The sequence below is a fragment of the Vicugna pacos genome, chromosome 13 (assembly GCF_048564905.1).
Source record: "Vicugna pacos chromosome 13, VicPac4, whole genome shotgun sequence".
NCBI classification, from domain to species: domain Eukaryota; kingdom Metazoa; phylum Chordata; class Mammalia; order Artiodactyla; family Camelidae; genus Vicugna; species Vicugna pacos.
This window is the reverse complement of record NC_132999.1, coordinates 19,918,233-19,936,268: the sequence shown is the minus strand read 5'-3', so window position 1 is coordinate 19,936,268 and position 18,036 is coordinate 19,918,233. Positions and strand designations below refer to the sequence as shown.

The following is an 18,036-nucleotide window of genomic DNA, read 5'->3' as shown; positions in this document are numbered from 1 at the left end:
GTGGCCTCCCTCCAGACACTGCTAGCTGGGACAACATCTCCTCTGTTTCTTTCTCAGTTTGGATTTTTTTGTTTTGCATTTCAGATCACAAGTGCTATAACAACACAGGTGTGGACTACCGGGGGACCGTCAGTGTGACCAGATCAGGGCGCCAGTGCCAGCCATGGAATTCCCAGTACCCCCACACCCACACCTTCACTGCTCTCCGCTTCCCAGAGCTGAACGGAGGACACTCCTACTGCCGCAACCCAGGGAATCAGAAGGAAGCTCCCTGGTGCTTCACCCTGGACGAAAACTTTAAGTCTGATCTGTGCGACATCCCAGCATGTGGTAAATACCAAGTCATTGCCTTTAACATAGTCAATCACTTTTTTTTAAATCCTTCTTTTCCTTTTTTTTTTAAATATATTTTTATTGAAGTATAGCCAGTTTACAATGTGTCCATTTCTGGTGTACAGCATAATGCTTCAGTCATACATAAACATACATATATTCATTTTCCTATTGTTTTTCACCAGAAGTTACTACAAGACAAGCACTTTCAAAGCTCCCCCAACTCCAGGCCCCTTCCCTTAGGAGAATCGAATAAGGAGGCAAAAGAGAGTGATAGTGTTCGTTTGATCTCAAACCCTGTTTCTAGGAGAGATAAGCCTTGCTGTTTTGATGCAAAACACCCTTTAGTGTACCAAAGCACACTCTCAAGATGTAAACCACTTTTATCCCTGCTGCCATTGTGTTAGTGGGTATAACTGGCACCATCGCTCCAGAGGTACAGGTGGAACAGCTTATCACAGTCATTCATGGAGTAAAAGACATTACCCACAATGGTCCATGTCCCAGAGCACCCTCCTTAGCACAGCAGGTGTACTGGAAGCAGAAAGAGAAGTGTTTTCCCTGTGTCCTTGAGAACAGCCGCAGGGAGGAGGAATCTATAGCCATTACTCAGCCATCCAGAGCATCACTGGATCAGTGGTGGATAAACAGCGTCCTTTCATCCTTTTATACCACAGGAGTGTAGACAGAAAATGAAATTTCTGAAGTAGTTTGTTCCTTTTTCTAGAAAATGTTTGGAGGGTAGGAGAAAGTGAATGAAAATGCTGGTGAAACCTGGGAGTTTTGCACCGTTTTGGAACTGATTCATCTTCCTGATCCTAGTTCTCATAGACGATGTCACCTGAGTTTTCCAGGCATCATGGGAGGGTCAGGATGTCACAGGAAAGGGAAGCCACACCAGTAAAATGGAGATAATGATGATATACATGTAGGGTCTATTGTGAAAATAAATGAGGTGTTCCCTGAAAAACTATGATGTCTGGAGGATAGTAAATGTTGAATAAATATTTTCTAGTGTAATTATAATATAGTCAATATATAAAGAGGAATCTATTATAACTTATATATATATACATAGTCAACACTTATAGAGGAATGTTCGTTCTCTGTTTAACAAATATTGTTTGAGCCCACTATGGAGTAGGGAGGTTGAAAAAGGAAGGTGTGATTCATGTACGATCACAGTGCAGTGTGTATGATATGGTAGGCGTTGGCACAAGTGCTGTGGAGTGTAGAAGAGGAAGCTAAAACATACTGCAGAGGTCATTAGGAAAAAGCAATACAAATATTACAAGAACCCTTAGTGAGGAAAATTGGGGAAACTCTTACACTACAGTTTCCTTCTTTCACGTTCTCTGTACCATATTGTTTTCACCTGCCAGACGAGTTTCTGGAAGGTGAAACAAGCTCTGTTTGAAAAAGAGGGGGATCAGATTCTTTTTGTATTGCCGGGCTTCTAAATGCCTTCGTGTGCAGCATAAAGAACAGAGTGTGATGTTAACTCTTCCAGAGCCACCATGGGCAAGTTCAGAAAAAATTATCCTGTATTTTTAAAATGGTTTGTGCTTAATACTTTATGACTTTTCCCATATGCATTATTCAACATTAACAGGAAGGAATACAATTAAATGTAGATCTATAATCCTTTTCTTGGTTGCCCCATCCCCTCTCCTAAACCAGGTGGGTGTGAGGATGTGTGAGAGAGCCAGGGATAAAAGCTGCTTTTACTGAGCACCTCCCACGTGCCGAGAATAGTGCTTGGGGTTTCACAGGCTTTATTTATACTCACCTTCACACTGTGACAGGTATTATGAACCCTTTGTTGCTGGTGAAGAAACAGGCTCAGAGAGCCTCCAAGTCACCCAGCTGGTAAATGGCAGGGCTGTCTGACTCCAGGGCCATCTTCTTGCTGCTCCCCTGTGCTGGCTCAGGATACTGATGTGTGTCCTCAAGGAGACCAAATGACTGGTTTTAAGGAAGAAACACATGGTTCACGCAGCCCTAGGTGAACACCGTCGTCCTTTAGGGGACTTCTGACCACTGATTTCCAACTATAATGCTCATGAGAAGCAGGGAGGTAGTTTGCTCATAAACTGGAAGATTTGTTGATAATTTGGTTCAAGCTTTATTACAGTTAGTTTAAGTCAAGACTTGAAATGATGCCTAAAAAATATTAGTTTTCATTTCAATGACTTTCCTGAAGCTGTCAAGCCAAACACACTCTGAGGGACGAAGGAAACCCTTGAACAGTCTTTCAGACTGTAGATGGAGAAAGACCACCGGCATTTGCAAAACACCTACCCTGTGCCTACATGGTTCTCCGTGCTTTACATACTCACCTCCATGTAAATCTCATCACCACGCTGTGGGGCAGGTGATATTCACATATTCTGCCAAGGTTCAGGAGGGTTAAAGGACTTGTCTAAGTGAGGCATTGGACCTTGAACCCTTGTCTCTTTGCATGGAGCTCTGACCAAACTCAAAGCTTGTGCTGTTTTCCCAGACACTTGGCTATTTCCCAGTTAAAGATTTTTCAGAGACAAATAAAAGAATTTTCGGCTCAACCTCTGGATTCCAGTATACTGATTCCCATAATCTGATATGACATCAAAACATGTTCCCTTGCTGATGGAGAAACCCATCACAGTATTACTCAGTATTTTATTGTAGTATTAATCAGTACAGTGATGTTGGAAACCCCTCGGATATTTCTTTCTGAATATCAATCTACAGAATTCTGAGGACTGGTCAATTCTAGTCACATGAGAGATAAATTTAAATGAAAGCTAAATCTAGAGATGACAAGGCAGTTTTCACCACTTACAGTAATAATTTTTTTTTAAAAAAAAAAGAGCATTTTCATTTCATTTTGAAAGAAAACAGTTCCTTTTGAATTCTTCAGGCCAAGCCACAAATATATCCATGAAAGGAGCAGGGAATCCTTGACATGTGATCAGTAAGAAGCTGCTGAGAGGTCAGCGGCTCCCCAGGGTGTGAATTAAAGAAGAGAGCAGGTCAGCATCAGCTGTTCCAATGCAAGGCTTCTTGTAATTGCCCCTCCATCGCCCACCTCTAACAAAATAATCATAGCACAATCCTACTTCTCTAACATTGCTTTAGAGCATTTGATTTCTTTTCTCGTTTCATCCTTACAAAAATCATGACAGATCAAGTAGGAATTTCCTGCCCTGTTTCACCGCATGAGACAACCAAGGCCAGGGAGGTGGGAGGACCGACCCAAGAACACAAATCAGTTAATAGAAACCAGGTCTCCCATCTCTAGGGACTCTCACCGTGCTTTGTTGCATACCAGGGATTCTCAAAACAGCGGAAGATTCCAGGGAAGATCTGGCAGTGTTTGGAAGCATTCTGGTCATCACAGCTGGGTGGGGTTGGGGGTGCTCCTGGCATCTATTGTGTAGAGGCTGGGACACTGCTCAGCACCCCAGAATGCACAGAACAACCCACACGAAGAATCACCCTGCCCAGAATATCAGTAGTGCCCGGTCTGGGAAACCTTGAGACTGAAAAAGAATTCTACCATTTGGACTGTAGAATACAGTATGTCGTGTATACTGTGTGCATGATACGGTGTAGACTGTAGAGTAACAATAATATTACGGAGCAGTTACCATTTATAGTGAGCCACTGTGCTGAGTTTTTTATGCATTATCTCGTATATAATAGTTTATAATTGTATGAGTTGAGTTTTATTCTACCTAAGAAGAGAAAAATGAGGCTTAGAGAGATTAAATATCTTGTCCAAGGCCACATGGTTAATAAGAAGTAGACCCAGGACTCAGACCTATCGCCAGTCTTGTAAATTCTATGATCTATGTATGTATGTGAGTGTGTGTTTGTATATATAGGTAAGTAGGTAGGTAGGTAGATGGATGGATGGATGGACAAGTACTGAGAATAACTTTGCATCTTATAATGAGTTGCAAGCTTGTGGGGCATATTTGAAATGAGTCCTTTTCCTCCTTCCTCTCAAATGGGATAGAGTCTCATGAAAATATCCCTGCATTCTTTAGCTAAGTCAACGTTAAGGAGATTTCATAACCTCCATGGGGTTTCTCATTTTCCTACTGATATCTTTTGTTTTCGTTTCAACGAAGTAAAGCTAAAAGAAGTATAGGCCTAATTAAATGCAGAATGTGAGCATTTGTTGTACTTTCTAGAATAAAGGCACTTGAGAACAGTCTGCCCCAGATGGTTTTATCTGTGAACTTTCACTCTAAAAGAGAACATAAAATTAAACACAACCAAATATGTCTGCTGTGAATTCTGGGAACTAGCTTAGCTAGGACTGTGTGCATGCGCCCAGGCAGTGCTTGGAGAAAGTGAGAGAACAAAAGATAGTTTGAGCAAGACTTGGCCTCTCGTTGTCCCTGTCTTTTCTTGCCCGTCCGACACATCGAACGATTACAATGGTTATTACTTATTCAGTCACTTACTGAAACCAATACGTGTTGCACTTCTACTATGCCTTAAACTTTGTGAACAAGCTAGATCAGACCATGTCCTCGTGTAGTTTACCATCTAGTGGAAGAATCAGATAGAAAAAATATAAATCACATCAAGCACTGTTTTACAGTTTCCAACATTAATGTGGGCTGTTGTGTGCTTTGCTATTTGTGCTGTGATGTCTGCTATGAATTGTCTACCGTCCTAAGTTCTTTACAACAGCATCTGGCCTGCAACTTAGTTGATGCTCAATAGAATGTGTTGAATTAACCCGCATAATAAGCCACAGGATAAAGGTATCTCCTCCATTTTGCTGTGAGACAATGTTGTTTTTACCAAAGCCAAGATCAGGTCCACAGGACCATCACTCTGTCCACCATGCTACAACTAGTTCAGGAACAAATTCTAGCTTATTCAGAGGAACAAACATTCCTTTATCATTTTCCTTTTCCCTTTGATCATTAGGAGCTCTCTAGGTCTTTGATTTTCTTATTTGAAGCCCCAGGGATGTAGGAATGGAGCCCCCAGCCACAAAGACATCTACTCTGAGACCCCAGGATGCTCTGCTTAGGCTCAGCCCTGATCTGGACCAGCTCCCCCAGCAGCTCCACCCAGGTCTCACAGTGTTTGCCCTTTTCCCATTAAGTCCTTGGGCTCCTCCCTTCCTGGCAGCCCCAGGTCCCCAGTCTTCAGAGTTGGCCATCTTCCCTGAGATCCTGCCTGCAAACCTTCATTCACTACGCTTTCACCTCTAGTCCCTGTGGCCACCTTCCAAGCCAAATAACATGGGCTGGGTGGAAACTAAGTCGAAAAAGAAACATTTGCCTGTGTTCTTTCCAGCTGGCACCTAGGCACACCTCCCAGCTTCACGGTTTCACTGCAGCCCTTATCACTGCTTTCCTAGGCAGCTCTGAGGGTGGAAGTGCAGAAAATGTCTTTCTCTGGGAGCTCCTTTTGCAACCATCTGGCCATTTCCCTTTGGCTGTGTTCTACCATCTGACTTACGTTCCTTCTGTCTCCCCAACTAATTGAGACCCCCAATTTGTTTCTTTCTTAAAGTGTATGGGGAAGCAGAACCCTGATTCCATTGGTGTTTTCATATTCAAACCTTCGCCCTTTATTTCACTCTAGATCAAGTCCTGAGGCCACATTTCCTCCCCTACCAGGCCAGCATATCTGACTCATCTCTAAATAAAGACTTCTCCGTCTACCAAACAACCAGAACTTCCCAACAGTGGTATTGTTTTTACTCTTCAACCAGCTTGGCTGAAGAGTACCCACTAATAAAAAAGAGTAGTGAACCATTTGGCTCCATTTGGAGTTTTCATACCTGGTCTGTTGCTTTTGTAATTCCTTTTAAGTCCTTGCCTTGCAATGGTTTGCCAAAGGGCACATTGCCCAGTTCTGTGCCTGAATAGCCCTGACTTGTCCCATAACCTTACAAATACCCACCCTGGGTTCTGCTTTGTCACAATCCATTTTCTCCAACATGGTGGTTTACAGTTTGGGGCAAGGCAGATGTTTTCCAGATTGCGAACACTGCAATTTTTAACTCACTCTGTCAGCAGCCTTCTCCCATATTTCATAGAGGACCTGTTGTAAGGCAATTTGTCTTTCAGCCATTTCTTCAAACCAAAATTGAACATTACAGTGAATTGGATGGTGGGGAGGGGGAGAGGAGGAAGGAATAGAGCACTGCTTTGTAGAGTTTGAAGTCTTCCGGAAGAGTTATTTTTTGTGCTATAGAGATTTTCAAGATGTCCTTTGGTCTCCAGTCTTTATATATTTTCAGCAGAGTAAAGAATGATAGTTACCAAAAACTTATAACTAAGTCATGATGCGTAAACATTCTTAACCATAAAATAATTTTCTTTAAAGTTTTTTTTTATTGCCCCCAGTATATATGGAGTCATTGATCCAATGTGTCAGCTGCTCTAGCAATAAGCTGTTGGAAGCTGTTAACTGTTTGAGCCCACCACAATACCAATAGGAAGTGTTCCTTGTCATTTTAACCTTTTGGTGGCAGAATTCTGATATGACACAACAATGACTATTGCTGTTGGCTTTGTATCAGTCAAGGTTCTGGCAGGAAACAAAAGGCACAAGCAAATAGACTAAAGAGAATTTTATAAAGAGATTGTTTTTAAAGGTGTTGGCAGAATTAGGGTAAACCAATAAGGTGCAGGACTGGGGCTAGCAGAAGCGAGATGACCATTCGAGGCTGGGAGAGTCAAGGGAACGATCGGTTATCTTACCCAATAGAGTACAGCTAAGGTTGAAGAGAAGGCTGTCCATTGCCTGCTGTGTGGCCTTTGGTGGAGGGATGCGGGCAGCCCTCTGCAGCCCAGCGAGAAGGGAGCCAGGGGAACAAGCACACCAGCCATACTCTCTTCTGTCCCTGGGATTCTTCTTATCATGCCAATGCCTCCCATCCGCTGGACCTAACTGGAAACCAGAGGGCAAGGGTGCCCATTAATATTGTACATGGAGGTCAGCCTCAGCACACAGCAGGATAGTAAAGGACTAAGACTGGATCTGGTGGGCTGCGGACACCAATGAGAAATATTCATCACTGGCTTTAAATCAATTGCTTCGTAAGCGAGTCAGAAGTTCAAGAGGGTTGTAAGTAAGATAAGTCAATGCAGTTTATAAATTCGGAGAACCTTGAGATGAGCCATAGGAATCAACCAGCATCTGCTTGAACATGCCAGAGACCTCCAGAGACAGGTACATCTCTCTACCCCAAAGTGATTATGGGATGGTTCCCCCTGCTCAAAATCTGCCTGGTAAGCCAGAAACCTAAACTTATATGTGAAATCTCCTGATTAAAAAAAAAAATGTTAGCCACTAATGCAAATTTAAAACAAAACAAAACAAAACCCTAGTAAGGGACAAGTCTACATACTAGATCTGGCTTTTAACCTCTGGTGTCATTTCTCATCCAAATTTGAAGACATCTGTCACATCCTTCATTTAATTTTTAGTTTGGTCTGAAGAACATGTAACTATTCCCACCTTTCCTTACTCATCCTCTTCCTCCCCTCCCCCTCCTCTGGATGTTTTTTTGCTTCTTCAAAGCCCCTTTTGGGATGAGGGTATAGCTTAAGGGTAGAGCACATGCTTAGCATGCACGAGGTCCTGGGTTCAATCCCCAGTACCTCCATTAAAAATAATGATAATAATAAAATAAAGTTTATTTATTAAAAAAAGATTTTTAAAAAGCCCTTCTTAAAAACATGACTCTTATAGTAGAAAACACTTTTTGGTGTCTTTTAACCAGAGCAGACCAGAAGAAGACCATGATGTCCTTGACCATGACTCCGTGCTGCCAATGAAGGCTATCTTGTTGCTTAGATGTGCCATCTGTGAAATTTTTTTGAGCAATTTCATCATGCTGCTAGGTCCCATTGAGCCTCCAGGTCTTCACTAAAACTTCTTAGTCTTCTTTTATTTGTTTTGAATTTGGTTACATCAAAAGTTACTTGGTAGATTTGCTAGATCATGGACTTCTCTAGGTGTTTAACCTAACTGCAAGCTACAATATTTATATGTAAAATTTCAACTGCTGGTTTTGGGTCATTATTTTAGCCCATTGTGTATAATTCTCTAAATTTTTACTTCTGTAGTTAATTAGGTATCTTTCCTAGATTCAGGCCATTTTCAAGTTTGATGAACAAGTCATCATCCAGAAGTTGGTGATAGTGTTGAACAAGCACTGTCTCTTAAGGACGGCCCTCTATAATTCGACATTTAACACTATTCGAGTACAGCCATATGGTGAAGTACAATTCATCTATTGGTATTATTATCTAACCCTCCATCATTTGTCCATAGGATATCATGAATCACTTGATCAAATGTTTTACTAAAGTTAAAATGTGCTTGGCCTACCACGCCAAAATAATCCTCTCAAAAATGAAAGAGATTTAATTTTATAAAACCTATGGGATTTTGACACTTAGAGATTAACCCAATTAAAAAGTGGGCAAAGGATTTAAATAGACATTTCTTCACAGATGATATACAAATGGCCAACAAGCATAGGAGAATATGCTCAGTATCGTTAGTCATTAAAGAAGAGCAAATCAAAGCGGCCGTGAGCTCTCACCTCACACCGATTAAGGTGGCCACTATCAAAAACAAATGGAAAATAGCAAATGTTAGCAAAGATGTGGAGAAATTATCATCATTTTACACTGTAGATAGTAAGGCAAAATAGTGAGCCACAAAAGAAAACAGTATGGATGTTCCTTAAAAAATTAAAAATAGAATTACTGTATGATCCAGCAATCCCTCTTCTGGGTATATAGCCAAAAGAATTGAAAGCAAGATCTCAAAGAGATATTTGCACACCCAGATTCACTGCAGCATTATTTACAATAGCTCAGAGGAGGAAGCAAGCCAAATGCCCACCAATGGATAAATGGATAAAGAAAATGTGGTGTATTCATACAATGGAACAGTATTCAGTCTTAAAAAAGAAGAAAGTCTTGTCACATGCAACAACATGGATGAACTTGAGGACATTATACTGAGTGAAATAAGCCAGAAAAAAGACAAATACCATATGATTCCACTTATATGAGGTATCTAAAGTAGTGCACCTCCTAGAAACAAAAGGTAGAATGGTGGTTGCCAGGGTCTGAGGGGAAGGGGAAATAGTTGTTGTTCAATAAGTATAGAGTTTCAGTTTTGCAAAATGAGAAAGTTCTGGAGAGCAATACAACAGTGTGAATATACTTAATACTACTGAAATTTACACTTAAAATGATTAGAATGGTAAATGTTGTGTGTTTTTTTAACCATAATTTAAAAAAAATTTTTTTTAATTAAAAAGGAAAGATTAGCCCGACTCTTTCCTTTCGTATAGGAGGAAACTGAAGCCCTGAGATTTAAAGTAACTTTTAGTGAACTTGTGTGGATTCCAGTGACTAAGGTTTTTCTCAAGTGCTCACGAATGAGTTACTGCCCCTAACCTAATGTGGATAAAACATTTTCCGAAGAGAAGTATTTTAATCACTGTGTATGCACTATGCAGAGTCTTTTAAAGAAATCATTTGAGAATACACACGGCAATATATCATCTACTTAGATTTTCCATCGTTAAGTCAAGAGAGCGAATGGCTGGGCCCAGCGTGCCAACTGAAGGCCTAATTACCACGTTTTCTCCTTTGGCTTCCAGGTATGTGTCAGATACCACCGGTGTAGGCCCCTATCTGCTGTGGACCCACTTACTATGTAGTTTTCAAATAACGAATGGTGGTGATTCCTGTTTGTTTTCTATGGCTTTAAAAATTTTTTCAGACAAGATCGTAATTCAACTTGTTTAATCTCCTTTGAAATTCTGTAAGATTCCTTCCCACCTTTGCCAGATTTGCAATCTGAGTGTTTTCTTGTTTTAACTCAAAGTTATATCCCAGATGATGTTTCACTTCATAAAAGTACCTCTTGAATGAGAAATCATGTTTACCTTGCTTTAAGCCCCAGGAGACAAAAGAAGTATTTTCTCCATTATTTTTAATTACTAATCAAAGTATTGAATATCATTGTAAAAATAAAAAAGGAATGTCAGATGTGAACTGTGATACCAAATTGTTGATTTTTAAAAGGAAATTAATCATGTGGTCCGGACTAAATTGTGGGTTTCAAAAATCCCAAGTATTTAACTTGATGTAACTAATACATGCATTTAACTTTTAAACAGTTATTCCAAAGTATTAAAAATCTTCCCCATTCTAATTTTCGGCCAACTTTCTTTGCAGTGTGTTGTAGGAGTTCATTGCCCTTTAACGTGGATAGTAAGAATACTGTCCATTGTTCTTATGTGACTGTTTTTAATAGTATGATTCCCACTAGATAATGAGTCAGTCCTTACTGAGAAGAAATCTTGGAATCTTTAGGAGAATGAGGAAAAACAATTTTATATGGTATTTTAATTATTATTAGTCATGTGATTTAAAAAGCACAAAGGCATTGAAGGCAGACAGCCTTGCCTTCCAACTGAGACCCCACCACTTCCTAGCTTTGGCGAGTTGTTGTCCTTTCTCAGCCTCAAGTTGTCTGTGTGTAAAGCCAAGATAAACCCAAGTGCTAGGTTAAAATGAGTAATAAAAATGCTAGGACATTAAAGAGGGGTTGGGCAAATGTTAGTTTTCTAATGTTGCATGTGTAAGGTTAGTTGCTCTGCTGAATGTTTTTATATGGAGTTTTTTGAGCCAGACATGGACTCCTCTTCTGGCCAAATGCAGAGAGCCGCCTGGGAAAGGAAGCATGTTGTAAGACTCACAATAGGCCTGAATTTGTTTTTTGTCACTTCCAACACGACCACGTCGTGTTCTGCCTGATTATTTCACTTGGCAAGGAGACATCATGCTCGTTTGCATATCCTCAGTATAATCAGAAGGAGCCAAGTTTGGCGGTGTTTAAAGGATTTAGCTTCTTGAAGTTTGTTCTCCTGCAGACCTACCAGGGGATTTGTCCCAGCCCTCCCGTGTACAATCAAAGGCGTTCCGTGAATAATCTGTTACGGAATGAGTACAGAATAGACTCCTTTGTTAGCCAGACAGGTGAGAGCCTTATTTTCTCTTTTTGCTAAAAATGTGGGCCAGAAAAATGACTAGCATTACTTTCGTACTAAATTAGCCTCATTCCTTTTGTAATCTTACCCTCATAATGATTTCACTGAAAATCCAAGAATAACAAGAGGGACTTTTCCCCCCTAGGGTGCTGAGAAATTTGAAATTTGTTTTAAAATGTGAATGCTAATCATAGCATCCAACAACTGTGCGCCAGTTTTCAATTTTCCAAGATTCCTTCGTGAATGTCGTTGCTCACATGAACTAAATGGGATTGGTAGAGTAGGTACTATTACTCCCCTTGAATAAATGAGGCGACGGAGGTCAGAGAGTTGGTTTTTTGCTTAAGGTTATTTAGAATTTCCAGCCCAAAGCTTTTATTCCCTGAATCTTTTCCTGGTCTAAGAGTGGGGGGTAAACATGGAGTGATTGAGTTGTAACAGGTGCTAGAATAGAGACTTTCCATGTTACTTCATTTATTGTTTACAGCAGTTCTCTGAAATAGTCCCATTTTACAGATGAATGTGCTGAGAGAGGCTTAAGTGCCACTCATGGTTACATAGATAATGACAAAGGCAGTCTTCAGAGGTTTCTCACTCTAAAATGTAATCTTCCTTTACTCTGCTACATTGTCTGTAAAGTGGGTAGACAGATATGTAGACAGAGAGAGATATGCTGTCTCTCTGTGTCCACCCCTCTACAGACATGCCGACACAATTGTTACTAAAACGCCCGAGACCCAGTTCTAGTGACTAGAATGATCAGAACAGCCTCCAGAGATGCCTGTTCACCTGCTGCAGTGCCCAAAGTGGGCAGTTCAAAAGCAGCCCACCTGGCAAAGCGTCAGCGCTTTGCTTTCAGACCTCCTTCATCCTTCCCACCTCCATGAAACAAGAGCAGTCCTACCATGAAAAATCGGTGCAAAACAACAGCCACTCTGAAATTACTAGCAGTCTAGAGTAGTAGCTGGAGCAGGAGGTGTGAAGCAAGACCAACAGGAGAGGAATCCGAGCTGTTGAATTTCTAGCTGCGTGTCCTTGGACAGGTAAATTAACCACTCTGCCCCTCTGCTTCCTCGCCCATAAAAGTGGGGTTGAGGGTGGCGTCTACCTCATGGGGCTGGTTGTGAGAATAAAATAAGTGCTTAAAGAAAAGTGCATGCTTACTACATGCACCCCAATGTTCACAGTGCACTATTTATGCTAATTATTGTACAGCTTGGAGGCAACTTTAGTGTCCATCGACAGGTGACTGGATAAAGAAGATGTGGTATCTGTGTGTGAATATATATACATACACAATGGAATACTGCTCAACCATAAAAAGAATGAAGTAATGCCATTTGCAACCACATGGATGAACCTGAAGATTGTTGTACTAAGTGAATTAAGTCAGACAGAGAAAGACAAATAACATGGTATCACTTATATGTGGAATCTAAAGGAGAAAAAAGAAACAAATGAACTTCTTTACAGATAGAAACAGACTCACAGACATAGAAAACAAACTTGTGATTACCTGGGGCAGAAGTGGGGAGTGGAGGAATAAATTGGGATTTTGAGATTTGCAGATACTAACTACTACATATAAAATAGATAAACAGCAAGGTCCTACTGTCTAGCACATGGAACTATATTCAATACCTCGTAATAGCCTATAAAAAAGATATGAAAAGGAATACACACACACACAGACATATGTACAACTGAATCACTATGCTGTACACCAGAAATTAACATGGCATTGTAAACTGACTACATATCAATAAAATAAATAAACACAAAAACTGAAAAAAAGGAGGGGGGCTTAGAACAATACTTGGCCCATGTGAATGATTAACAGTTAACTTAATTTTCTTCCAGTAGAAAACACTCAATAAATACTAAAACTGTTATATTTATTATACTCAATAAGCAGATTTTACTCCTCCCCAAGCTCGTCTGAGGGCTGACCCACAGAGCACAGTCCCAACCCCCAGGTTTTGGTGCCCTTCCTAACGCCTTGTGTTGAGCCTGTTTGTGTGAAGAGAAGGTGGTGTGATCAGTTACTGCTCTGTCTCACTAGACAGCAGGTTCCCAAGGAAGGTGTGTGCAAGTAAAAACTACGTGTAGTGTATTCTCATTTCCATGTGCTGGGAAGCTCACTGTTTAAAGGGACTTTTGGGGTCTCTTCATCACTCTTTTCATACTTCCCTCATAGGACTTCTAACAGCATATTGTAATGATCTTTTCTCTGTTTTCCTAACCAGACCACAAGCTCCTTAAGGGCAAAGGATTTAATTATGTATTTAATTATGTATTCCCAGTACCTAGTAGAGTGCTTGGCCGTAGTAGCTTTTGTTTATTGACTTACTGAGCAAATGGGAGGATGAGGGAATGGATGTGTGGCTAATTCTTTTAAGTAAATAATCATCTGTGAATTTTGTGTCAGTCTGCATTTTCACACTTTGGGTTTTCTTACAGCAAGAAAGCTGATGAGGTTATTGGTGATCAGAGCATGTCATTATGTAACTCCTCCAATTACTGTCCCACAATGCTTGCATTTGTTTTACCAGTCAAATAATTCATTAATTATAGTATGCCCCAGGGCATTTAGTTTAATGGTCAGACCCAAACCAAAAAAAAAAAAAAGAAAAGTATGTGTCCTCATGTCCTTCTATACATGTTACATTCTTTTCCAAGCAATGGTAACAGTGGATGTATAAGATTTCAAAAGTATACTTTCAATTGTTAGCGCTCACAATTCTTGAGTTCATATGAAACCATTTAAGAAGAACTCTTGAGTTTCAAAATAGTGTCAGGTTATACAGTGATGTTGTGCTAGAGGTTATCATAGACACCATCCAAAACAGATACTTCACTTTTGTGGATGAGAAAAAGACCCAGAGAGGTGAGTGGTTTGTTCAGGATCACACAGCTCATCAGAAACTGAGCTGGCCCTGACTTGGGGTCCCTGTCATCTCAGGCCTGTCGCTTTGTGGACCCTGTGGACCTTTGGTGATGTTGATTCTGGAAGATGCAGGATTGGCCCTGTATATCCAAACCAGCCAAGACACGGGCATGACTTCTGGTTGATTTGGGCTAGCAGCCAACAGAAGAAGACCCCTGTGGTCCACATTAATGTTCTTGGATGTATACAGTCCATCCACGTGGCGTTTAACTTTTAAGGTGTTGGAGAAATGCAGGCTAAAGAGATGCAACATCTGAGGGGGACCCAGACACACGCAAAGTCTTCATAATGTCCCTCTGCAATTTTTAAACGTTTGAACTTTAAACTTTAATAAATCACGTTGAAGGTTTGATGGAAACAAATTGTAATAAGCAATGGTTCCTTTTTCTCACAATACATTTTTATGTATAGAAGAAGAGGAGGTCGTTTTAAACTCTGCAGTGTAATATCATCCATGTTATTTAAACTAGTATAACATTTGCTCTTTTCCATTTCTGCACCCAGATTCAAAGGATTCCAAGGAGAAGAATAAAATGGAGATCCTGTACATCCTGGTGCCGAGTGTTGCCATCCCCCTGGCCATTGCTTTGCTCTTCTTCTTCATTTGTGTCTGTCGCAATAACCAGAAGTCATCGTCACCACCTGTCCAGAGGCAACCGAAACATGTCAGAGGTCAAAATGTAGAGATGTCGATGTTGAATGCATACAAACCCAAGGTAAGACCAGCAGTATGGAGCTGCATTTGTTCTCTGGACTTCAAGTTAAAGCAGAACTTATAGCCCTCCCAAGCTTAGAAATCAAATGATACAGAGTCAGAAGTTTCTAAGTGCTAGAGTTCCTGTTCAGCGTAACCACACATCTCTAACTTTGACCAAGGCAGCTTGAACGTACTTTCATCAGTTTAACCACTTGAATGTTGAGCCAGTCACATGACTGCCTTACCATAGAGTTTGGCCTGGAAGAAATCCTTATGAGATCATCTTTACCAGCCACTTTGGATTCAGAATGAGAACTATTTTTCCAAATTTTAAAGAAGGAAATTCCATACTCTCACAATCAAGCTGAAAGAGATGAACAGAGAGAGAGAGAGAGAAACTGAAAGTTGTTCACCAACTTCACTGTCAAAAATCCTTCTGATTGCACAACAGTGTGCATATACTTAACACTACTGTCCACTTAAAATGGACCATTTGATGTTACGTGGTTTTTACCACAATTTAAAAATTCCTTTCCATGTCTAACCTAAACCCCTTTCTCTTTAGTTCGAGCCTATTTTAAGAGAAGTGCTCTCCTTCCTATAATCTTTGAATGCTTTTTTAGGATAGCCCACCTTAGCCTTCTGCTCTCAGTGCTAAATCAATCCACTTCCTTTTAGCTTTTCCTCCACATCTTTCAATATTTGAGTTGCTCAAGGTCCTGGCAGGAAACCCAGGGTCACTAGCCCTTCCCTGAAATGGAGCACACACCACATCTTGGAGCTGACATACAACAGAGGCTTTCTCTCCGAACAGCCAGCACCTCAATCCCAGACCTCTCAGCAAAGAGATTTCATTTAAATAATTTAGGATTCTTGCGTCCACAAAAGCCTGCCTTTTCTTCATATTCCAAGTCCATAGGAACATTCATTCAACAAATATTTATTTTCTCCATGGGTTAGTGACCATATTATTCTTTTGACCCTCACAAAGAGGATATGCATTGTTTTTAATGCAGTTTTAGGGAGAAAAATGCCTTCACACCCAAATCAATCCTTTTACCCAATAAGTAGAGTAGCATCACTGGGCTGACACATAGTCCTCATTTAATTTTATTTTGCTTTGCTGCTGGATTTTTTTTTAATTTAATTTAAGAAGACTTAAAATATTTTTCTACTGTAAAGTCATATTTGTTGGTAAGGTTTTGGGGTTTCTTAAATGCTGAAAATTCATTTTTAAGTCCTCTGTCCCAAGTAAAACCACTGTTCACTCAAGTGTGAATTTTTACCAGAAAAAAAACAAAAAACAAAAAAAACAGACCCTGGACACTGTAGAGTTCACTTAGTGTCTTGGGGGAATGGGTGGAGGTGGAGGTTTAACTCTTGACATCCAGGCTGCTAGCGAGGCAACTTATAGTCACTGTAGCATGTTATATAACACCACACTTAATTCTTACAAATGTAGTAATAGAGGAAAACAGAAAGGATACTACTATTGCACATGCATGTAGTAATAACTAGTTGACCTTTTACGTATCTTGTGACTTCAAGCCTCTAGTGCAATAGTCTTTGTCTATGAGAATCTTTCCCTGCCATTTCTGTTATTAAATGTTAAGGAGCCTTACAAATACCAGAACTCCAGGTAGGAGAGAGACCCAGATCAGTTTGTTTACAGTCATCAATGGGCGGTAGCCACCATCCTGGGGAGGTGGGTTCCTTGTATCTGTGGCAGGAATCATAGGAAGAGTCCTTTCCATTTGGGAAAAAATGATCAGTTTTGTAGGTCAGCCTCAATCTGCAACTCAATTCCATTTTTACTGGAGGTTTATTTTGCAACACATGATGTCCAACAGGCACAATGTTTTGGATTTATGTAGTTTTTCAAATAAAGATTTCAGAGAGCTTTGTGGCACAGATAGAGAAAACTAATATATATTGAGTGGTACAAATTATCAGAAACTATTCCGGGAGTTTTTACATTCGTTCTCTCACTTAATCCTCATGCCTATTATAAAAGGTCTGCATTATTATCACTCTCACACAACCAGGGTAACTGAGACGCCACCCAATTAGGTAGCTTGCCTTAGGTCAAAGAGCTAGTAATTGGAAGGGATGAAGTGTGAACGTAAGATTTTTCAGGTCTAGGTAAAGCCCTTGCACTTGCCCAACCTTATGATAACTTTTTCACAGAACAAATCATGCTGGGAAGGGGGGTTGAGGGGCCAGGCAGACAACTAAATATGACTCCATTTGGTCACTCTGAGCTGAACACTAGCCACAGGCCTCATCTGGCTTGTGACAGACCTCCTGAAGAGGTCTGGATGACAGTTGCATTATACAGCCCCGGTCCTGCCAGGGACATGTGCAACTTGAGCAGAGCAGTAATGGTCCTTTATTGTCCATGGTCACGGAGACCAACGTAAAATATACTCGGCTACATTTTTCCAAAGATTTGGTGAAGCAAACTTTGTTTTCATCATTTCTGGATCATTTCTGAAATGTGCCTTGCAAAATATTCCCAGTGTCAAGATTTCTCCAACACAAGGCTTAGAATTTAGCCTTAAACAGCTCCCAAGCAATCCCAAATCAGATTGGAAAGGGGAATGGCTCAAGTATCCTTGACTGGGTCAAGAAGGCGAAAGGAAACAACAAAACAAATGCTAACTTTTTTTCCTCCTTACTCTCCTAAGAGATTTGGCTCCAATCAAATTTGAGTTATTCAGCTGTTTGTTTTGGTTCTTACTGAGTGCCTTTCCTGGAAAAAGCACAAAGGACTTTGTAGACCTTAAAGAAAATTCCTCAATGTAAACAGTCAATCTCTAAAACTGCTTTGAAAGGTCACTGACACATAAATATTACATGTACCTATAAAATCTAAAAAGAAGGGACACACATAAGAAAGAAAGAGAGAGGGGGCAAAAAACATCCTGAAAACAAACACCCTACCAGAGTAAAATCAAAAGGATATTTGGAGGCTGGAATGCAAAAGAGAAATGAAGAGTAGAAGCTGGTCTGCCC

The 18,036-nt window shown here is 40.4% G+C and overlaps 1 protein-coding gene across 1 annotated transcript in view; it reads left to right on the top strand.

Moving 5' to 3' along the window:
- Positions 1-18,036, top strand: part of ROR1 (receptor tyrosine kinase like orphan receptor 1) — a 385,155-nt gene that overhangs the window by 352,045 nt on the left and 15,074 nt on the right. Inside the window, exons 7-8 of the mRNA XM_072974301.1 lie at positions 85-330; positions 14,829-15,040. Coding sequence (XP_072830402.1) covers positions 85-330; positions 14,829-15,040 — 458 coding nt within the window. The remainder of the gene's footprint in view (positions 1-84; positions 331-14,828; positions 15,041-18,036) is intronic.